At 39.2% G+C, this 24,735-nt stretch overlaps 2 protein-coding genes across 2 annotated transcripts; both read left to right on the top strand.

Annotated features, from left to right (window-relative positions):
• The first annotated feature begins 338 nt into the window (after positions 1 to 338).
• On the top strand, positions 339 to 2,280 carry LOC128610762 (5-beta-cholestane-3-alpha,7-alpha-diol 12-alpha-hydroxylase-like). The gene is given in 3 exon segments (XM_053630178.1): positions 339 to 555; positions 558 to 1,042; positions 1,084 to 2,280. Coding segments are annotated over 3 exon segments (1,062 nt in total). The 5' UTR covers positions 339 to 461; the 3' UTR covers positions 1,567 to 2,280.
• Positions 2,281 to 9,920: 7,640 nt separating this feature from the next.
• LOC128610594 (5-beta-cholestane-3-alpha,7-alpha-diol 12-alpha-hydroxylase) lies at positions 9,921 to 11,961 on the top strand. The gene has a single exon (XM_053630005.1). It carries the CDS (start codon positions 9,971 to 9,973, stop codon positions 11,507 to 11,509), a length of 1,539 nt encoding a protein of 512 aa, XP_053485980.1. The 5' UTR covers positions 9,921 to 9,970; the 3' UTR covers positions 11,510 to 11,961.
• The last annotated feature ends 12,774 nt before the right edge of the window (positions 11,962 to 24,735 follow it).

The following is a 24,735-nucleotide window of genomic DNA, read 5'->3' as shown; positions in this document are numbered from 1 at the left end:
TCAAAATGTTTTGCATAGAAATACATTCGGCGAAGCAGTTTACTTCCTACAAATGCCTCTACAAATGCACCTCACCAGCAAATTGTCAAAAAAAAAGCTTAAACATTTTGAAAATAATATCAAATACATATTAATATTGAGATTAATATCAAATAAAATGAATTACCTGACTTGGACGCATCCAACATGTCCACCGATAAAAAAGAGCACAATCTTGCTTGTGAAGGAAACTTAATGTCTTGCGGAAGTGACGTACACAGTAATGTAATTGGTTGATAATTAACACATTGTGTTGGACACATGTGATTCCATATAAATAATTAAATGTTGCGCCAACTCGTTTAAATAGAGAGAAGCTGGAGAAAGTGATGAGAAAGAGAGAGAAGAAGAAGAAGAAAAAACCCCAACACACACGACATACACAACACACACAACACACCTCTGGATAAAGGCCCTCTTCCATGGCTGGGACACGTCCTGGAGTTCAGGAGGGACACTGCAAAGTGGAATTCAGGAGGGACACTGCAAAGTTTCTAGAGAGGATGAGAATGAAGCACGGGATATTTTCACTGTTCAGCTGGGAGGGTTTTATTTCACTTTCCTCACAGACCCACTGTCCTTTGGCTCGGTGGTTAAAGAGGCCTGGGCCAAACTGGACTTTAATGAGTTCGCTAAGCACCTGGTCCAGCGTGTTTTTGGCTACCATCCCTTAGAAGATGACCACAAACTCATTCAGGCATCCAGCAACAAGCATCTGATGGGTGATGGCCTGGTGGTGATAACACAAGCCATGATGAACAACCTACAGAACCTCATGTTGCACAACATTGGGCCTGGAAATGATGATGACCGACCGTGGCAGGAGGATGGGCTCTTCGCTTACTGCTATAACATCGTGTTCCGAGCCGGATATCTGGCGCTTTTTGGAAATGAAGTAGCCAAGACTGCAGGAAGTGTGGATAAAGCAAAGGAAGTTGACCGAAAGGAGTCAAATGAACTCTTTTATGAGTTCCGTAAATATGATCAACTTTTCCCAAAGCTGGCCTATCTCAAATGCTTCACATGCTTCTCAAAACCCCGGTTCTGGACAGTGCAGTGGATGAGAGCCTGCGCATGACGGCTGCTCCTGTGCTTACACGAGCTTTTCTGGAGGACATGAGCCTGAAAATGGACAACAGCCACGAATACAAGATCCGCAAAGGTGACCGTGTGTCCCTCTTCCCCTACACCGCTGTCCAGATGGACCCAGAGGTGCACCCTGATCCACACACCTTCAAATACAATCGCTTCCTCACACCCGATGGCAGAAAAAAGACAAAATTCTACAAAGGAGGAAAGAAAGTGAAGTACTACAACATGCCGTGGGGTGCCGGGGTCAGCATGTGTCCCGGGAGGTTCTTCGCCATCAACGAGCTCAAGCAGTTCGTCTTCCTCATGCTCACATATTTTGACTTTGAGTTGAAGAACCCAGATGAAGAGATCCCAGACATCGATGTGAGGCGGTGGGGATTCGGGACGATGCAGCCAACGCGGGACATCCCGTTCAGATACAGGCTCAGGTTTTAGACAATGCAACTGTTCGTATTATTAACATCTCGCATTTTACCTTCATGCTAGGTCAGTGTTTATTACTATTATTATTTTTAGTATTATTAATAGCTTTGCTAATCATTCATATTCATATTCATGTTTAAAGAAAGCCTCAGTTGTAATAATCTGTCTTTATTGGTGATCAAGATGAATGTATAAATATTTTCCCTAGATTAAACAATTTCCTGCTTCAGACTGTATACTGTATAAATATTACAACGAGTTTTATTTTGATCTGTTCTACGGAAAGCACTTTAAGACTTATGATGAATAAAATGATAATAATATGAAAGGTGAAATAGAAATATTGACTTATTTACTGCCTCATGTGTGTATATGTCTGTGACTATATAAAAAATTGTTTCAGTAACTCAGTTACAGCATCAGATCCTCTGAATAAACAGTTTCCCATCAGTTATTTTAAATAATTAATTTCACACATCTTTCAAAACTCAAAGCAGTTATCCTCACCTCCAAAATGCACTAAAAGTACTGAAACACTTCACACACACCTCAAACTCAACTCATTCTAACACAACAACAAAAAAAGGTTCTCTCTCAACAAGAACATGACCTTGACCTCACAACACACTTACCTGAAAAACATCACATCAGGAAACATTACACAAGATTGTGTCTTTGATTTTTCTATGAAGTCTCTGAAATGGTGCAGAATTATGTTATTTATTTTGTTTAGTATTTTGATTTGTTTATTAGAATGTGTGTGTGAAATCTCTTTAAAGCAGAAGAAATATTACAAAACTGAGAAAAATGGATTTCTGCCTCTCTTTCAGTGAAAGACAAGTACTTATGACAAAGAATAGCAAACGTTCAGCTTATTCAGTGTGTTGAGTGCAGGATGTTCAGTCATTCTTCCTCCATTATTATTAATAGCTTTATTTATGATAAGTGTATATTAGTTATCTCTCTGATGGAGAAGATTGCAGCATTAGAGGTGTGCATGCAGACTCTAGAGAGGGTTAGTGTGTGTGAGATCAGTGTAGTTTCTGTCGAGGAAAATCTGGATGCCTCAGGCGGAGATAACAATCCCCCAACTCCATCATTAGATCCCTCACAGTGGGGCGAATGGGTGACGACTCAGTGGCATAATCGCAAAGCCAAAGCTAACGCTAAGTCTTGCCCACGGGAGCACCACTCTTCTCCGCTTCACGTGTCCAACAGGTTTGCTCTCCTCAGTGAAGCACCCACTGAGAAGCCTGAAAGAGCTCACAAAAACCTAGTCATAAATTCAAGGCCATATTCTAAATTCCTTTGTGAATTTGCAGATTTCATCTCAAACCTGGTTGTTTCTGTAGATAAAGCATTTCATACCACGATGAAAATGATTTTCAAAACAAATGAGGTGAGCCACTTGTTAAAATATCAGGCTACAGAGCTCAGTGTGCTTTGTATGCTGTGCATGTCTGGTAGGCCCCAGCATTGCTTTTTCAACTGCGCTTCTACAAGCATGTATGGTATACCGTTGGATTCAGAGACATCATTTTGTACATGATTTTGTCTATTTATGTGTTTTCAAAATATGACCTCACTTACTGTTTTACAACATTACTGTCAACATGTATTGCATGCAGTAGATAAACAGTTTTGAATATAAAATAATAATAATAATAATAATTTTTGTGTTTAAAGGTGAGGCTTGGACAAAAATTGAAGGTTGTGAAAAGTTTTAAAGGGTTTTTAAGAAATTTAGATAAACTGACCTTAGAAGCTTCCAAACAATCAGAATCATGATAATAAACTTTAAACAAATTAAAAATACTGTGGGGGAAAAACACCTTTTTCCTGATTATAGCAATCAAATGAAATTAAAATGAATCTGTCTGCCAAGATTGGTGTGAAAATGTGAAAGCATAGATAGCATAAAATTTTTAAATGGTGGACGGTAAAAATCAGATGACACCAGAATAATTAATAAAATTAGAATTTATTATTTTCTTTTGGTGGTTTAGTGGTTAGCACGTTTGCCTCACACCTCCAGGGTCCAGGGCTCAAGTCCCGCCAGGGCCATGTGTGTGCAGAGTTTGCATGTTCTCCCCGTGCTGCGGGCGTTTCCTCCAGGTACCCTGGTTTCCTCCCCGAGGTCGAAAGACATGCATGGTAGGCTGAATGGCGTGTCTAAATTGTCCGTAGTGTATGAATGGGTGTGTGAGTGTGTATGTGATTGTGCCCTGCAATGGACTGGCTGTCCAGAGTGTATCCTGCCTTGTGCCCGATGCTCCCTGGGATAGGCTTCAGGTTCCCCGTGACCCTGAAAAAGGAGTAAGCAGTAGAAGATGGATGGATAGTTTTTTTTTAGTGACCCCTAGTGCTCAAATATCTCAAATGTTTATCTTTTTAGTTAAAAGTTTCATGTCAATCCATTAAGCTATATGTCAACATAAGACCTCACTTCCTGTTGGATGTATCGTTCTACAGAAGAACGCTTTTGAATATCTTAACAATTTCTGATAGCTTTTGTGGAGTCTCAAGATCATCTCAGCTAAATTTGATGAAGGTTGAACAAAAATTGTGAGCTGTGAAAACTTAAATGCTTTAAAAAAACAAAAACAAAAAAAACTCAAATTGGTGGAAAATCCAGAATATGACGTCATGGAGTTCCTATGTCAAATGCTTCTAAAGTTATAAGTAAAAATGTACCTGACCCAATGGTGACACTAGACGCTAGACTTTTGCCCAGTCAGTGTGCCAAATTTCAAAACTATTTACCATACAGTTCTAGGGGCTGCCATAGACTTTCAGCATAGAAGAAGAAGAGGAAGAAGGACATGAACAAAGGTAATAGGGTTCCAGCACCTTCTGAACTTCAACCATAGTACTACTACTACTACTATTATATTTCTTATTATTGTTAATAATAATAATAATAATAATATTAATAATACTCAGAAGAAGAAGAAGAAAACAGTCACTACAGGGTGCCTACATACCATTGGGGTTTGGCCCCCTAATTATAAGCAAAAGAACTTCTTCACTGGGAGAGCTGAGATAATACAGTGCATCCGGAAAGTATTCACAGTGCTTCACTTTCTCCACATTTCGTTATGTCACAGCCTTATTCCAAAATGGATTAAATTCATTATTTTCCTCAAAATTCTACAAACAGTACCCCATAATGACAACATGAAAGAAGTTTATTTTAAATTTTTGCAAATTTATTAAAAATAAAAAACAACAAAAAAGCACATGTACATAAGTATTCACAGCCTTTACTCAATACTTTGTTGACGCACCTTTGGCACCAATTACAGCCTCAAGTCTTTTTGAGAATGATGCTACAAGCATGGCACACCTATTTTTGGGCAGTTCCTCCCATTCTTCTTTGCAGGACCTCTCAAGCTCCATCAGGTTGGATGGGGAGCGTCGGTGCACAGCCATTTTCAGATCTCTCCAGAGATGCTCAATCGGGTTCAAGTCTGGGCTCTGGCTGGGCCACTCAAGGACATTCACAGAGTTGTCCTGTAGACACTCGTTTGTTATCTTGGCTGTGTGCTTAGGGTCGTTGTCCTGTTGGAAGATGAACCTTCGCCCCAGTCTGAGGTCCAGAGCGCTCTGGAGCAGGTTTTCATCAAGGAGGTCTCTGTACATTGCTGCATTCATCTTTCCCTCGATCCTGACTAGTCTCCCAGTTCCTGCCGCTGAAGAACATCCCCACAGCATGATGCTGCCACCACCATGCTTCACTGTAGGGATGGTATTGACCAGGTGCTGAGTATTGCCTGGTTTCCTCCAGACATGACGCTTGCCATTCAGGCCAAAGAGTTCAATCTTTGTTCAATCTTTGGTCTGAGAGTCCTTCAGGTGCCTTTTGGCAAACTCCAGGTGGGCTGTCATGTGCCTTTTACTGAGGAGTGGCTTCCGTCTGGCCACTCTACCATACAGGCCTGATTGGTGGAGTTCTGCAGAAATGGTTGTTCTTCTGGAAGGTTCTCCTCTCTCCACAGAGACAAGCTGGAGCTCTGTCAGAGTGACCATCGGGTTTTTGGTCACCTCCCTGACTAAGGCCCTTCTCCCCCGATCGCTCAGTTTGGCCGGGCGACCAACTCTAGGAAGAGTCCTGGTGGCTCCAGACTTCTTCCATTTATGGATGATGGAGGCCGCTGTGCTCATTGGGACCTTCAGTGCTGCAGAAATGTTTCTGTACCCTTCTGTACCCCAGATCTGTGCCTCGATACAATCCTGTCTCGGAGGTCTACAGACAATTCCTTGGACTTCATAGCTTGGTTTGTGCTCTGACATGCATTGTTAACTGTGGGACCTTATATAGACAGGTGTGTGCATTTCCAAATCATGTCCAATCAACTGAATTTACCACAGGTGGACTCCAATCACGTTGTAGAAACATCTCAAGGATGATCAGTGGAAACATGATGCACCTGAGCTCAATTTTGAGTGTCATGGCAAAGGCTGTGAATACTTATGTACGTGTGCTTTTTTTGTTTTTTATTTTTAATAAATTTGCAAAGATTTCAAACAAACTTCTTTCACGTTGTCATTATGGGGTATTGTTTGTAGAATTTTGAGGAAAATAATGAATTTAATCCATTTTGGAATAAGGCTGTAACATAACAAAATGTGGAGAAATTGAAGTGCTGAGAATTTCCGGATGCACTGTAACTCAGGATGAGTTCACAATGCAGCAAGTTGAAGACACAAACGTTTCTTACTTTGCTGCTGAGTTCCTTAAACAAACCAAATATTGTGTTTCTTGGCTGATTTCATGTCAGTCATAAGAGGGCAGTGTACTCAAACAAATTCATCACAGTGTGTCAGGTTTCCCTCACTGTTATCTTGGGCTTGTGTAGACAATCTGCCACACAGAGATAATGTTCTTTCTTTATTTTATACTAACTATAAACTCCTAAACTTTATATATTTGATTCTTCCCCTTAAAACTCCTTAACAAATTATATATATATATATATATATATATATATATATATATATATATATATATATATATATATATATATATATGTATGTGTGTGTGTGTGTGTGTGTGTGTGTGCACTGAGGGAATATATAAGGCAGTAAGTGTACAGTCAGTTCTCGAAGTTGATATGTTGGAAGCAGGAAAAATGGGCAAGCGTAAGGATCTGAGCAACTTTGATAAGGGCAAAATTGTGATGGCTAGACGACTGGGTCAGGGCATCTCCAAAACAGCAGGAATGCAGTGGTTAGTACCTACCAAAAGTGGTCCAAGGAAGGACAACTGGTTAACCCGCGACAGGGTCATGGGCCCCCAAGGCCCATTGGTGCGTATGGAAAGCGAAGGCTAGCCCATCTGGTATGATCCCACAGAAGAGCTACTGTAGGAAAAATTGCTGAGAAAGTTAACGCTAGCTCTGATAGAAAGGAGTCAGAACACACATCCTATCCACACTCTAAAAACTTAAACTATGATGTGCTCCATTTTTTTGGTGAAACATTTTTACACTTTAATAAAAATATTGAGTAAATTTTAAAGCTGTGAAATCTAATTAATTTTTTTTTTAAGTAGATCTGAATAACTATATTTAGTGCCATGACACCTAAAATTGAGTAGATATCATTAAAAACCTGTCAATGCAACAGAAACCCACAAAAGTGAAACAAACAAAAATGAGTAGATATAATTGAAAAACTACGGAGATGTAACAGAAAATGAGAATATTATTTAACAGAACAAATATGCTACATTTACTAAATGTTTTTAACTGAATTTAATTCATACTGGACTTTTAATTACATTTGAAACAATGTACAAAACCAGTGGGCTGAACAGACCTGTAAGACTTTAATCTTCAGTGGGACACAAAAGGAGACGTCAGGCAGAACGTCAGAAGAGACTGATACCCTCAATCACCATTCACTATCACTGCATCTTTTTTATATAAAATAAATGAATAGTGAGTGAGTAAATACTCGGTCTCTCTTTGTGTTCCGTAAAGAAAAGACATACAGGTGTGGATGACTGTCACAATTTCCCCTCGAGCTAGTGCTGTAGCATGCAGTGTGCTCGGTAACCCCAAGTGCGAGTTCGACACAAGTTCAAGTTGAGGTTCAAGTGGTTTTATTGTCATTTCAGCCATATACAGTTGGTACAGTACACAGTGAAACGAAACAATGTTCCTCTAGAACCATGGTGCTACATAAAACAACAAACTAACCACATGAGGCACAGAACTAATTAGATCAACAAACATTCTACATAAAGTGCTCGTGCAGACGTGTGCTAACACCGGACAGTACAGTACTACTAAAACAGGACAATAGGTACAGTAAGTGACAGTGTAACGATGAACAGTACACAGTCTTAGTGTGGAAGTGTCTGATATAACAGGTAGTGCAAAAGATAGGTGCCAAGGAGTAACAATATAATGTAAAAATGGTATAAATGTAAACATAACATGCTATGACTGAGTATTCAATAAATTAACTTATACCAAATATGCACATTGCAGTTATAGTGGTAGCAGCCAGGTAAAGTGTATATAAATTGTAAATAGTGACAATAAATTAGATACTATATTTTTGTAATGCAGTAGCAGCAAAAAATTCAACAATTTTGTAAGAGTTTGATGTGCGAGCTCTTAGCAAACGCACGCTTTTGGGTCTTTAGTGACACTGACTTTGTTTACTTTCGACACGTGCTTTTGGTTTATGTCCTGTCTCCGCCCCTGTATTGTCATTGGTTGTTTCCCGTATGTGTGCCATCATTGTTTTCAGCCGTTTTGTGTTTCACCCCTGATTACGTTTGTCATCTAAACTCCTCATGTCTCTTTGCACTTTGCGTAGTATTGAGCGTTATCACCATACCAAGCGTTTGTACCCCGTTCCTCATTTTGATTCATGTTCTTTGATCTTGTTTCTTGTTCTCAATTCTTGCCTTGCCTCGTTTATGCCTGTTTGCTGATCGTATGACCCATTGCCTGTTTGTGACCATGCTATTACCTTATGATTTGGATTTGTCTACCTGTCTCGCTTTATTAAAAACTCTTATCTGCACTTGTATCTGTCCTAACCTTCATTACGTGGAATACGTGTCAACGACATTAGTGTTAGTAGATGAAAGGGTTTTTTAAAACTATACCTCACACAGTAAGCACTTCATAAAGAAATGTTACCTTTGAAAATAAAGCACAGAGAAACATAGTGTATAAATAGCTTTCCTTTGTAATTAACATTTATTCCTAAAGTAAGGCAAGTTCACCAGGAAGTGCACAGGCAAAATATTTGTCTTATTTCCCCTGACTCCTGTTTTAAGGGAGTAATTCTGCACCATGTACGTTTCATCCATGCATTTAAAAATCCCATTTGGTTAGATACAAAAGCTCACAAAAGGTGGAACATTTGTGAACGCCTTTACCATTCATTAACATGCAGTACCATTCATTACCGTTCATTAATGTGGTGTGACATGCCTCTGATGAGGAGTTTTTCTCTAAAAGAAAAAAAACAATTTCACAGTGAAACTGTATTTTAAAAGACTTACAATAATGAGGTTTGAGATTAAAAACACTGATTTTCCGAGTAATAACTATGAGAGCGGTTCAAACGGATTGTCCCTACTGGTAGGTCAGAGATTTTCCAATTCTCACTTGAATGAAGAAATGTGGGTTTGCACACACAAAAAAATCGGAACATCTCGTTTTCATACCTGAGATGATATGATAGCACTGCAACATATTTCTCTTATTTCCCCTGACTCCTGTTTTGAGGGATTTATTCTGCACCATGTACATTTCATCCATGCATTTAAAAATCCCATCTGGTTAGATACAAAAGCTCACAAAGGTGAACATTTTAATCAGGGTTATACATGTGAAAGCCTTTACCATTCAGTACCATTCAGTACCATTCATTACTATTTAATACCATTCATTACCATTCATTAATGTTCTGTGATGTGCCACTGTTGAGGAGTTCTTCTAAGTCAGGCAACGGTGCCAAAGATATTCATCAGCATAAAAAATGGTCAGATTGTGCTATGTTAATTAGAGGGACTCAAAGTCGCTTTCATTAACACGTGTTATTTACTGTGCATTTCAACTCTGAGAAGTCAGCGCTCTTGAGAATCTCTGATTTTCCGAGTAGGAGTTATGAGTTGTTCAAATGGATTTTCCCTACTGGTAGGTCAGAGATTTTCCAATTCTCACCCACATAATTCACCAATTCACCCACAGAAATGTGGGTTTGTACACACACAAAAAAAAACCGGTACATCTGGTTTTCCTGTATGAGATCATCTAGCATTACTGGAATTCAAAGTACAGTAGAGGGGCGGAGTCTGAACTCAAAGAGTTTAAACAGAGAGAAGCTGGAGGAAGTGTTGAGAGTACACACACCACACAAAGAGAGAGAGAGAGAGAAAAGAAACAACATGAGCTTTGTGCTTCAAATTCTTTTTGCTTTGTTTCTCTGTCTGCTTGGGGGACTTTACCTCCTTGGAGCCTTTCGTCGTCGAAGGTCTGGAGAACCTCCTCTGGATAAAGGCCCTCTTCCATGGCTGGGACACGTCCTGGAGTTCAGGAGGGACACTGCAAAGTTTCTAGAGAGGATGAGAAAGAAGCACGGGGATATTTTCACTGTTCAGCTGGGAGGGTTTTATTTCACTTTCCTCACAGACCCACTGTCCTTCGGCTCGGTGGTTAAAGAGGCCCGGGCCAAACTGGACTTTAATGAGTTCGCTAAGCACCTGGTCCAGCGTGTTTTTGGCTACCATCCCTTAGAAGATGACCACAAGCTCATTCAGGCATCCAGCAACAAGCATCTGATGGGTGATGGCCTGGTGGTGATAACACAAGCCATGATGAACAACCTACAGAACCTCATGTTGCACAACATTGGGCCTGGAAATGATGATGACCGACCGTGGCAGGAGGATGGGCTCTTCGCTTACTGCTATAACATCGTGTTCCGAGCCGGATATCTGGCGCTTTTTGGAAATGAAGTAGGCAAGATTGCTGGAAGCGTGGATAAAGCAAAGGAAGTCGACCGAATGGAGTCAAATGAACTCTTTTATGAGTTCCGTAAATATGATCAACTTTTCCCAAAGCTGGCCTACGGAGTTCTGGGACCTTCTGAGAAAATGGAAGCAGAGAGACTGAAGAAGCTTTTCTGGAAAGTCCTCGCTGTGGAGAAGGTGAACACCAAAGAGAACATTAGCAGCTGGATATCTGAATCACAGCAGATGCGTGCCGAGCATGGAATGCATGAGTCCATGCTGGACAGACACATGTTCCTGCTCCTTTGGGCATCCCAGGGCAACACAGGTCCTGCATCATTCTGGCTTCTTCTCTTCCTCATGAAGCACCCAGAGGCCATGAAAGCAGTGAAGAGTGAGGTCGATGAGGTTCTGCATGAAACCGGACAGGAGGTGAAGCGTGGTGGCCCGTTGATTAACCTGACCCGAGACATGCTTCTCAAAACCCCGGTTCTGGACAGTGCAGTGGATGAGAGCCTGCGCATGACGGCTGCTCCTGTGCTTACACGAGCCGTTCTGGAGGACATGAGCCTGAAAATGGACAACGGCCACGAATACAAGATCCGCAAAGGTGACCGTGTGTCCCTCTTCCCCTACACTGCTGTCCAGATGGACCCAGAGGTGCACCCTGATCCACACACCTTCAAATACAACCGCTTCCTCACACCCGACGGCAGAAAAAAGACAGAATTCTACAAAGGAGGAAAGAAAGTGAAGTACTACAACATGCCGTGGGGTGCCGGGGTCAGCATGTGTCCCGGGAGGTTCTTCGCCATCAACGAGCTCAAGCAGTTCGTCTTCCTCATGCTCACATATTTTGACTTTGAGTTGAAGAACCCAGATGAAGAGATCCCAGACATTGATGTGAGGCGGTGGGGATTCGGGACGATGCAGCCAACGCGGGACATCCCGTTCAGATACAGGCTCAGGTTTTAGACAATGCAACTGTTTGAATTATTAACATCTCGCATTTTACCTTCATGCTAGGTCAGTGTTTATTACTAGTATTATTTTTAGTATTATTAGCTTTGATAATCATTTGTAGAACATCTTCTACATCCAACTCCTTTTAATGCAAACAGATCATTGTTTCAGAAAGAAAAATAACACATTGTTTATTATTTTTATTATTATTATATTCTAAGCCTTGTTTAAAGAAAGTCTTAGCCACAACAATCCATCCTTATCGGTGCTCGAGGAATATATTTTCCCTAGATTAGACAATTTCCTTCTTCAGTCTGTATATAAATGCTACAACATTTCAGTTTTATTTTGGATGATGAGTTTTGGATGAATAAAGATAATACTATCATCATTTTTACTCTAGATGTTTATTATAACAAATATGATTTGGAAAAGGTGAAATAAAAATATTGACTTTGCACTAACCAGGACTATAAACTAATTGTTTGCTTATTTATTGCCATATACATGCTAAACACTCATAATTTCCATAGTGTGATATGTTTCAGAAACTCAGTTTCAACATCAGATGCTCTGACTACACATTTCCCCATCTTACAGGGTTTTTAAAAATAATTAGTTACACACAGTTATTTCTCAGTACTGAGCTCACTTTTTGATGATGCAGGAATGAATCTGAAATACTGCAGTGTACTTCATTGTGCTTTATATTTTGCTTCATTCCAAAATTTAACAAATAATAACATAGTATATTCTGTATACATACATAGACACACATGTAGTTGTAAGATACAATATATGCCCAAAAGTATGTGAACCCCTGACCATCACACCCATATGTGGTTCTTCAATTCAATTCAAATTTATTTGTGTCGAGCTTTTCACAATGGACCATGTCACAAAGCAGCTTTACATAAATGTAAGAGGGGTTGAGGAGAACTTGTGAAGGTCCAATCTCTAAACGGGTTCGAATAATGCAGGCATGCACACTTAGAAATAAAGCTTTTACTAACTTTATTGTCAAAGCTACATTTCCTCATTGAGTCACTGACATGAACTTTTCGTGCTCTTCCCTTGCGCAAGTCCCCCGACCCCAACATGAACTCCGTGCGTCACTCGCACAAACGCCACAGCACTACTTCTCATACTCAACACAATGATACTGAAATATAAATGACTCATAACATAAATTAGACTAATCACACAAACATTTAAAATAAAGTAAAGCATTTTAAAAACTCTTATACAAAATATAAAACAGAGAAATAAATCTCACATAAATATATAATGTATGAATTTATCTCTAATGAGCAGCCAGAGGTGACGGTGGTGAGGAAAAACTCCCTGAGACGATATGAGGAAGAAACCTTGAGAGGAACCGAACTCAGAAGGGAACCCGTCCTCATCTGGGTGACAAATACACCCCTTCTATAAATGTGCTAATACTACATGATCAAATAGTGCAGATGTGTAAGCAGGAAATTCATTACAGTTTCTACAGGAAGTCTGTTGTGTTGAACTTCTCCACTGTTCACTGATGGCGACTCGAGTGCAGAACTGTTTGTGGTAATTGTAGTGCTAAAGCTATCACAGCATAACTGTTCATATGAACTGAGGTCCAAAACATCTTTATGGTGTTTAAGTGGAACCATCCTCAGTAATCTCAGTGATCTTTAGTCTGCACCATGTGGGGACATTCTCAGCAGCAGCATGTGACCTCCAACTGATGAGAACTCCAACAAGAAGAAGGACATCAGGATGGATCAGGCAGGTCCGGAGAGCAGAAGCGGTCAGGATCACTGGCATCTCAGGAGTATCATGTGTAGTGAGAGAGAGAGAGAGAGAGAGAGAGAGAGAGGGAAAGAGAGAGAGAGATTATTAGGTATGTTTATTGTCCCGTAATGGTTAAGACAATGTACTGTGTGTGAGTGAAAGCAGGGACTTCGACAAGACTAGCTATGACAGTGTAACTAAAAGGGAGAGTCAGAAAGTAACATAGACATGAGGACTCCCTGGAACATAAGGCGGCCAGCCTCTCCACCAACACACCTGGGTGAAGGTGTGAAAGTGGGGGAGACAGCATCCAAACATCCCAGTTCACCACAACACTCTATACCTGTGAGCCTCTAGATCGGCTCCTTTACCTAAGAACAAAACTATTCACAAAAAGCTTGAGTAAACAAATGTTTTCAGCCTGGACTTAAACACTGAGACTGTGTCTGAGTCCCGAACACTAATTGGAAGGCTGTTCCATAACTGTGGGGCTTTAGTTTCTTAGTTTTTACTGCTTTATACTGTAGGTCAATAGTAATATTTTAGAATCAATGTGAGATGTTATTGGGAGCCAGTGTACATGACCATAACTCAGGCACTGAAGTGTACACGACCATTATGACCTCATCCTGAACTCAGACGCTGAACTTTACATCCCCATTCTGACCCATGTAAAGAATAATATTCTATTGTACAATGATAATATTAATATTTAATGTCTGTTGTCATTTACACTACCATGGTGCTTACCTTTACACCTCGTTCTCAACCTTGCCTTTCTGCACATTACTGACTGATTACTACATGACTCCATCTGCATGTTTACCTGATGGTCATCAGACATATATACCTCATTTCTCTATACAATGCACTTTCTATATTTGCACACCTTGTTGTTTGTACTGAGCTGGTCTCTAATTTCTCTACCTCATACCTTTGCACTTTTTATAGAACATAATATTTTATGAATATATATATATATATATATATATATATATATATATATATATATATATATATATATATATATATATATATACACACACACACACACACACACATATATATTCAAGTCAAGTGGGTTTTTATTGTCATTGCTCTATATAGCTTGTATACAAAATGTAAAACAAAATGTATATACACTGGGGGAAATAAGTATTGAACGTGTCAACATTTTTTTTAGTAAATATATTTACAATGAGGTTATTAACATGAAATTTTCACCAGACATCAGTATTAACTCAAGAAATACACATATATAAAGAAATCGTTCCTTGCCTTGGAGAACTGCTTTTTCTTAGCATGTTCAATACTTTTTTCCCGTGTCATTCCTCTTTATTACTCATAACTTCATTTATAGACTTTAATGTTGTGAATTCTTTATATTTCCGGATTTCTTGAGTTAATACTGATGTCTGGTGAAAATTTCATGTGAATAATCTCATTGGAAATATATTTACTGATAAAAATGTTGAGGCGTCCGAAAGAGAGGGACATATTGCTATTTGCACTTCCTGTTAGATGATAACTGCATTTCATTGGCTCTCTATTTGTATTCTGCACAATTGCAATAAAGTTTAATCTAATCTAATCTAATAAAATAGAGGTGATGTGGTCATATCTTCTGTTTCTAGTAAGAACTCCGGATGCTGCATTCTGAACTAACTGGAACTTGATTATACACTTATCCTGTTTCTTCCCTAAACTGTTACCATAGTGTTGGAAGCACACAATTGTATAGAATGTCTTTGTATGCTGTATCATTACAATTTCCCTTCACTGGATCTAAGAGTCCCAAACCTGTTCCATCATGATCATGCTGATCGAGCTCCATGAAGACATGGTTTGTTAAGTTTGGAGTGGTTTTTGAAAAAATTATTATTATTTATTTATTTTTCCCCATTACATTTATATAGTGCTTTTCTATGCACTCAAAGCACTTTACATGGGGGGGAGGGGGGTTCCTCCTCAACCACCACTAGTGTGTAGCCTCCACCTGGATGATGCGATGGCAGCCATAGTGCTCCAGAACCCCAGATCTGAATGCCTTCCTTACCCTTCCATTGAAACTAATTCAGTTAGTTTTGTGTTCCATGCTGAAGGGGCAGCATACTTATAACCTTTTCTGACCCAGTTCTGTCCTGAACTGAAACCTGTTCTTACAGTGTAGGATATATTGGCCAATCCTGGTGCACCTCTTTAGAAATGGCCTGGACTGAGGAAATACACCCAGCTATCTGTACACATTTGTGTTCTAGCTGAGAGGTAATTAACAAACCATGTAACAGCCCCATTAGACAAACTAGTGTTGAACAATCTGCTTAAAAGTGTACAATGATCAATTGTGTCAAAAGCCTTTCAAAGATCAATGAATAAAGCAGCACAGTATTTCTTACAGTCCAGTGCCTTAGCAATGTCATTCCCAACTTTGAACACAGTACTTGTGCTGGGTTTTTTTCTTCTAAAACCAGATTTAAAAACAGTTTCTAAATATTTTCTAAATTCCTGTAGTTGCTCATTGATAAGCTTCTCTAGAATTCTTGTGAGGATACAAAGTTTAGAGATTGGCCATTAGTTGTTCATATATCAGGATTCTCTTCTTTCAGCGGAGGGAGTGATAGTGAGAGTAAGATAAAAATGAGGGGAAAGGGGCTCAGCAATAAAATCAGCATATAGCTTATAAGGAAAATAAGAATCTAATTTGTCTGGTCCTGCTGAGTTATAACTATCAAGATTCTTTAAAGCTCTGTGTACCTCAGTAGCAGAAATCTCAGGAAATGAAAATAATTGATTGTGTGTACACTCTAAAAAAATAATTCTTTGTAAATATCACAATAATAAAAAGCTATACTACCTTAATAAAATCTCTGAATAGCAATTAAGTGATTTTTTGAGTTGGCCATACCAAAATAAATGCCTGAAAATCCAACACTTAATTTTGTTTAAAATTGACATCTATTATTTAAGTTTATTTCATGAAAAGAAATTAGCATTTGGCTAACAAATGATATTTTTATCCATGTTTGACCTCAAGCAGTTCGCTACCCCAGCAACTCACAAGGCCGGTAAACAGCTCGACCTCATCCTCACACGTAACTGCACCACACATAATCTTCTCATACTCCTCTCCATACCTCTGACCATTTCTTTATCCAGTTTTCTATTTCTCTCCCCTCACCCCCTCACTGTCTCCACCTTCGCTCCCTTTCCCCCTCACACTTCTCCTCCGTTGTCACAACCTCACTTCCCTCTGATAGCCACCTCTCCTCACTGGACTTAAACACTGCAACTGACATGTTATGTTCCACCCTAACATCTTCTCTTGACAGCATCTGCCCCCTAACCTCCAGACCTGCTCGCACATCACCCTCTAGCCCTTGGCTCTCAGAAGCTCTGTGTAACAACCGGGTCAAACTAAGAGCATCTGAAAGGAAATGGCATAAATCTAACGATCTGACTGACCTAACCAATTACCAGACACTTCTCTCCTCTTTTTCCCATAGCATCTCCACTGATAAAGCCACATACTACCAGGAGAAGATTCTTAGTTCTCCCAACACCTGCACTCTGTTCAAAACCTTTTCTTCTCTTCTCTGTCCCCCTCCTCCACCTTCCCCTCCCTCTCTCACTGCAGATGACTTTGCCACTTTCTTTTCCAACAAGGTTACATCAATCATCAATAACCATCAGTTACATCAATGAACCAGTTCTCAAACCCAGACATGCACAGACCGGCTCCTCCTCCATGTAACTCCCAACTGATTTCCTTCTCTCCTCTCTCAGAGTCTGATGTCTCTAAACTCCTGCTCTCTAGCCATCCCACCACCTGTCCTCTTGATCCTCTATCCTTTCTCACCTTCTTCAGTCCATCTGTCCCACACTATTACCTGCACTCACACACATCTTTAACACATTGCTCTCTACTGGCACATACCCTATCTCATTTAAGCAGGCCCGAGTTACCCCACTGCTTAAAAAACAATCACTTATCCCTGCTGTAGTTGACAACTACAGGCCTGTTTCCCTCCTCCCTTTTCTTTCCAAAACTCTTGAAAGAGCCATTTTTAATCAACTCTCCAATTTTCTCACACAGAACAACCTCCTGGACACCAAGCAGTCTGGCTTCAAGAGCAATCACTCCACGGAGACTGCTCTGCTTTCCGTCACTGAAGCCTTACGGCTAGCAAGAGCAACCTCTAGATCATCTGTCCTCATCCTACTCCACCTCTCTGCTGCTTTCGACACTGCCGATGCTCCTGTTAACTCTCTCCAGCCTGGGCATCACTGGAACGGTTCTGCGCTGGGTGGAATCCTATCTCTCAGACAGATCCTTCAAGGTATTGTGGAGGGAAGGATCTTCTGAAACTCAGCAACTCACAACTGGCGTTCCACAGGGGTCAGTCTGCTCATTTCTGTTTACACTACATCTCTAGGGCAGGTGATTGAGTCTCATGGCTTCTGTTGTGGATAAAAATGACATGAAATAAACATGAGGGAGACCTAGTATGAGTAATATGTAATTTTATTGAAAATTCACAGGACTGGTGGGTGCGTAATCTTGAGGAGAGCGGTAGGGGGAAGAAAATGGGGTGTGTCCTGGGGACATGGGATAGTCAGCAAAGGTGAAATAAGAAGACCACTGAGAGTAGGGCGGACTGACAGGTGAGAAGAGGGAAGAATGGTTAGATTCAAATCCAGCCCCTCCAGTAAAGGAGAGAAGGAAAAATGACGACGGGCACCTAGACACACAGAAGCGGTATTAGGCAAATTGGATTCACACTTTAAGAGTAACACACTATGGTATATTAGTCAAAAAGTCAAAAAGAAGTATAAGAGCTGAGGAGTGCAAACACACACACACACTCTCGTACAGTCAAGGGCGGGCATGTAGACATAACACATACACACACTCTCTCTGTCTCTCTCTCTCTCACACACACACAACATTATAACTTTATAAGAATAATAAAAAGAAGTATTAAGATATTATAAGGGTAATATAAAGAGTAGTAGGATATGTAGGATATTAGAAGGGTAATATAATGATATTATGAAGTTGGAAGTACAGTAAACCATTTGCAAGCAGTATAACTATATATAATATAGAGATATAGAGCAAATATGAAAGTAAATTATAAACCAGAAATACAGAAAAATGTAAAAGAAACTTACTCATAATTCAGATGGTGAAGATTCTTGTCTCGCAAGGAAGGCCTTAATTTTAAGAGAAAACCATGAGGAGCCATTTATAAGGGTAGCTGAGTCAAGCTGACTCCATGAGATAATAGTGAGACCAAGGTCACTCTAAATTGTTTTGTCTCTCTCCACTTTCGAACCTAATGGTAAATTGGAAAGTCCTTTTTCAAAACATAATGGTAAATTTGATAAGCCTTTTTCAGAACCTAATGGTAATGTAGATGAGCTCTTTTTTTAACCCTATTGGTATTGATATCATAGTCTTTCTGAAATATATTGGTTATCTACTGTGTAAATACAGTATAAATACTGGAGCTTGAGCTCCGGGTGTCAGATCACTTCTGAGAATTCTCATCGGTGTGGATCTCGTGTGGTGGAACGGAACCAATAAATCTGGACCCTTGCTTCTTCTCACTCACGGCTGGTGTCTTTTTTTCTATCTCCAACTGGGTTTACAGATGTGAGTATTTGCTTCTATGTTGAATTTTAAGTGTTTTTGGGTAATAGGCTAAATTTGGGCCAGCACTTCTCATATCATTGCTATCCTGATGACGCCCAGCTCTATTTGTCCTTCCAGCCTGACGATCGATATGTCACTACACGAATCTGTGCTTCCTGTCTGACATCTCAGTCTGGATGAGGGAACACCACCTTAAGCTCAACTTGGAAAAAACTGAAAAAAAAACTGTCCTTCAATCAACCACAACCTCACTGTACAGCTCGGCTCAACCACACTGAAGTCACCCAGGATGGCCAGGAACCTTGGGGTGATTCTTGATGACAGCTTGACCTTTACAGACTACATCTCAACAACTGCACGGTCCTGTAGGTTAATCCTGTACAACATCAAGAAAATCCGACCCTACCTCACCGAACAGGCTACACAGATACTAGTCCAGGCTCTTGTTCTCGCTAAACTGGACTACTGCAACTCACTACTCTCGGGCCTCCCAGCAGCTCCATCGATTCAGAATGCAGCAGCACGCCTTGTATTCAACCGGCCCAAAAGAACCCATGGTACACCCCTCTTCATCTCCCTCCACTGGCTTCCTGTATCCGCCCACATCAAATTCAAGGCCTTGATGCTCACCTACAAGACCTTGTCTGGAACAGCACCCTCCTACCTCAACTCTCTCCTGAAGGCTTACGTTCCCTCACACAATCTGCGATCAATCAACGACATAAGCTTGGTAATTCCCACTCAGTGTGGCTCAAGGTCCCTTTCCAGAACTTTCACACTAACTGTCCCTCAGTGGTGGAATGAACTTCCAACCTCAATCTGGACTGCAGAATTACCATCTCCTAAATTAATAAATGTAAATGCCTAATCAAATTAAAAATATTATAAGAAATATATAAGAAAGGTTATAAGAAAGGGTTTAATCCATCAAAGGCCTAATAATGACTTTAAAATGTATTTCAATCGTGATGAGAGAGTGGCTTAATGTTAAATCAGCATTTAAACATGATTACATTGTAATAGTACATGGAGTACTTTATTAATCAGAAAATAATAAGTGAATGTTCATGTAAGTGAAACTTGGACAAACTGATGTAAGTCCTGCTTGTGGGACATCACCGAACACACAGTTCTCACTCACAGTTTGTATCTTTTTCTTCCTAGCTCGATAATTTGTTATCTCTCATTTCTTAGCGTGTATGCACTATTATTGCCAAGCTGTATGAGTGGACTATTGCTCAAACGGCTGAAGTTAGATAAATACAGAACGTTGTACACAAAGGCCTGTGTATGCAAATGTGCAAGTACTGATAAGGCCACCTGTGTTAGAGAAGATGCAGCAATGTGTGTGTTAGTATGGTATATTTTCAAAAGCAAATGGTGCATAGAAGAAATCAATTGGTATATGTTAAGAAATCAAAATGAGATCTAATCATGAGTTACCAAATGTTTGAAATATTACAGAAGAATCAGTATATTATTCAGACAAACTAAAATCAAAGTAGGTCAAGCTGGTGTGACGGACATGTGAAGTCACTGAGTGCACATTCCTCCACTGGAAAACTTATCTTTTTCTTCTAGGCTTGCTCTGACATATCTCAGAACCATCTGTATGCAAATCAGTAAAATGTAAACTAAAAAAAAAAAAAAAATGAAGCTGACTGAGTGTGCTCCTCAGTTATAGATAAGATATAAAGAAAGGAATATATGTGTGCTGAGATGACAGAAATGCGATTAGAAGAAAACATGGAAAAACCCCACTCAACAAGGTCAACAATGATTGTCTCAAGGCATTTGCTTTGCAAACCGACTCGGCTCTTGTTACCATGGTAATCAAAATCTAATCTCTTTTTGCCATCAAAAACCTCGAGACTCAGACATTTTTGTTTTTGCTGAAGAGGATTCCACTACATGATGTTTTATATTTTGAAGCTTTAATAACATTTCTGCTTCATAATTTTGTCATTTATCGCCGTGAGCTAAAGCAGCAGGTAGATTTAAATTGGCAACTTCAACACCACAAACTTAACATTTATAACTTTATAACTTTATTATTTTCTAAACTTTAAGATAATAAGGTCATTTCAAAAGCTCCATGAAGCCTGCGCAAGGCTGCGATGGTGTATGATCAAGGGCGTAGCAACCTTTATAACTGGGGGGGGGGTCTCGCTCACATTTAGAGAAATAATAATGACATTTTAATAAGTTTATTTTGATTAATCGCAATGTAGCTGTTCGCATAAAACAAAGGCTTTAAGACCACACAGAAGTCTTTACCAGCTGATGGCAACTAATTTGCAAGTGGCAATCCCATTGGCTAGTGCTCACCATCTCGGGTGTACGCATACCACGTGATTAATATTCATAAGCTGAACGCCCTACCAGGTATTAGCATGACAGACACTGCCCTGCTGACAATATGTACAATATCTACCTGAGGGAAGATGTGAGCAAAAAGAGAAGTCTTCTTCGATCATTTTAAGTTAATGTTGATAAATACACTCACTGTCCACTTTATTAGGAACACCTGTAAACTTGCACATTCATGCAGTTTATCCAATCAGCCAGGTCAAGAGCTTCAGTTAATGTTCACATCGCTCATCAGAAGGGGGAGAAAAGTGTGACTTTAACTGTGGCATGGTTGTTGGTACCAGATGGGCTGGTTTGAGTATTTCAGAAACTGCTGATGTCCTGGGTTTTTCATACTCATCAGTTGCTAGGGTTTGTACAGAATGATGCAAAAAAACAAAAAACACTGAGTGTGCAACAGTTCTGAGGGTGGAAAAGCGTTGTTGATAAGAGAGGTCAGAGGAAAATGGACAGATTGGTTTGAGCTGGCAGGAAGGATATAGCAACTCATATAAACACTCTTTACAACCGTGGTGAGCAGAAAAGCATCTCAGCATGCACAAAACATCGAACCTTGAGACTACAACAGTAGAAGTTCACATTGGGTTCCACTCCTGTCAGCCAAGAACAGGTTATCGTGGGCACAGACTCATCGAACCTGGACAGCTGAAGATTAGAAAAAAAATTTGTTGGTGAGTCTATGCCCATGATCGCCTCAGATTCTTGTTCTTGGATGACAGGAGTGTAAGCTGATGTAGTCTTCTGCTGTAGACTTCCTGTCAGCTCAGACCAGTCTACTCATTCTCCTCTGACCTCTCTCATCAACAAGGTGTTTCAGCCTGATGATTGTTAGGCATTATGCTGCTGCCACATGATTGGCTGATTAGATAACTGCATGAATGTGCAGGTGTACAGGTGTTCCTAATAAAGTGTCCGGTGAGTGTAGACGAAAATATTTTACATTCTAGTAACTTTTAGTGTGTTTTAAAGGTATGGATGAAACGTACATGATGCAGAATAACTCCCTCAAAACAGGACTCAGAGGAAATAAGACAAATATGTTGCCTGTGCACTTCCTGATGTGTATGAATTAGTCTACTGTTGGAACAAAAATGACTTAAAATATTTTTATCACATGTTACAGACTAAATAAATTATTTTTTTCTCTTTAAAATGCTTCTTTTATTTTTATTTTTATGAAAATTACATGTAAATTAAAACATGGGAAGGTCAGTGGACTTCTCACAAAATGCCATGTTAAATTAATATTCAGAACCTTTGTTGGAGTTTATAGGTATTATAAGAGTTACTGTGATGGGAATACTCCTGAGATAAGGTGAGACACTGTGTAATGGGTATGACTGTTTCTGAATTGTATTATTGTTATTGCAGGTTTTCGGGGAACCCCAGTTGAAGTCGTCGAGGTCTTACAGATGTTGGCCTTCACCCGTCAGCATGGACAGACGTGTATTCCAGTCCTAGCTACTGTACACCACACCAGACGTCTGTCTGCCTTATCTGGATGGCTGACTAACACCAAGTTCTCTTCAGAATTAAATATATGGAAACATAAAAAAGGGACAAAACCAACTGAATATTGCAAGAGCAAAGAACTTGCCTTACTTCAGAAATAAATGTTAATAAATGTTAATTTATTAACATTTATTTAACTATTTATACACTATATATTTCTCTGTGCTTCATTTTCAAAGGTAACATTTCTTTAGGAAGTGCTTACTGTGTGAGGTATAGTTTTAACAATCATGTCATCTAATAACACTAATGTCATCCACACCTGTATATCTTTCTTTTACGGAACACAAAGAGAGACCGAGTATTTACTCACTCACTATTCATTTATTTTATATAAAAAAGATGCAGTGATAGTGAATGGTGATTGAGGGTATCAGTCTCTTCTGACGTTCTGCCTGACGTCTCCTTTTGTGTCCCACTGAAGATTAAAGTCTTACAGGTTTGTTCAGTTCAACAAAAGTAAGCCAGGTTGAATTTAGACTTAATCTCATGTTATAAGGGTCAAATTTGACATATAAATGTTTAAATAAAATGTTAATGTGTATCAGTTGCTTTATGTTTAAAATTTAGTTTCATTAAATATATCAACCTCAAGTAAAGTACTCCTGGAGTAGAGGATAAATACAGTTTACAAAAAAGAAGACGTAAATGTAACATTACTTTTGATAATTAAAAGTCCAGTATGAATTAAATTCAGTTTAAAACATTTAGTAAACATTTGTTTTGTTAAATAATATTATCATGTTCTACTCAATTTCATGTGTCATGACACTAAATGTAGTTATTCAGATTCACTTAAAATTTTTCTTACATTTACTCAATTCATACGGTATATTTCAGTGATTTCACAGCTTTAAAATTTACTCAATATTTTTATTAAAGTGCAAAAATATTTCACCAAAAAATGTGGTACATCATAGTTGAAGTTTTTAGAGTGCATTGTCTGAACATAAAAAGTTCAGGATTTATAGAATCACATAAAAATCCAATTAAAGCGTGGCTAGTTTATCAGACAGAATGCAGGAATCTTTGACAATGTACGGAGGAAAATCAAACACGTCTATGTTGTGGAATTGGATATTTTCCAAAATTTCAAAAGATTTTTTTCTTAATACATTGATCCCATCAACTATCGATTGTTTCTCCACCTGTGCCTGTCGTCCTTCTTGGCTTAAACTCTCTTCATGCTGATATTTACAGTAATAAAAGTGAGTTATTCTATCTGTAATCATTTCCTTTGTGTCTATTTCTGGACTCATCACCACCACTGCTTCAGTTTGTCTGCATTTATGATGGAATTTATCACATTTTTTGTAAATACTTAAAGAGTTAGCCATGACCAAAGACGACTTCTTTCTCTTTCCCCTGAATAGAGTCAGGGGAAATCAAGCATTTCTGGCTGCAACAATCACAAAAAAAAAAACCCTCCACATAATCCTGTACGGACTGAAAAGTGAACCAGAGAATTAGTAAATTGTGTTCACTGAATGTTCTGTTCAAATAGAGTGGTCATAAAAGAGAACTCCGTACTGAAAATGCTTCTTGGCTTCTTTTGTGAAACAACTAACTAACTAACTAACTAACTAACTAACTAAATAATCATCTGCTCTTAGATAGATGACAATGAAGTGAAAATATCCAGCAGGTTACTCAAGTGTGTGTGTCCTCATGAATTTTCCAAGTGTTGCAACAATTTTCAGGATAGCATCAGGACAATGTCCTCTGACCTTTTACCCTTATTACTCTAATACTGCGTTTCACTTATCAGTTGGTGCTGATTTTCACCTAAAGAACCAGGAACCTGCTTAACATTGTATTATGATGGACAAAATGGGTACAAATTCAGAAAATAACCCTAATCGAAATGAGCAACTCTTTCTGAACATTAGGGTGAAAAATGAGCAGTTGTAGTTTTTAAATGTTTTTT

Source organism: Ictalurus furcatus, chromosome 7 (genome assembly GCF_023375685.1).
Source record: "Ictalurus furcatus strain D&B chromosome 7, Billie_1.0, whole genome shotgun sequence".
NCBI lineage: Eukaryota > Metazoa > Chordata > Actinopteri > Siluriformes > Ictaluridae > Ictalurus > Ictalurus furcatus.
This window is presented reverse-complemented; position numbering and strand designations above follow the sequence as displayed.

Bases quoted from the DNA above. Each gene is read 5' to 3' on its own strand.
- LOC128610594 (XM_053630005.1), top strand. From the start codon at position 9,971: ATGAGCTTTGTGCTTCAAATTCTTTTTGCTTTGTTTCTCTGTCTGCTT.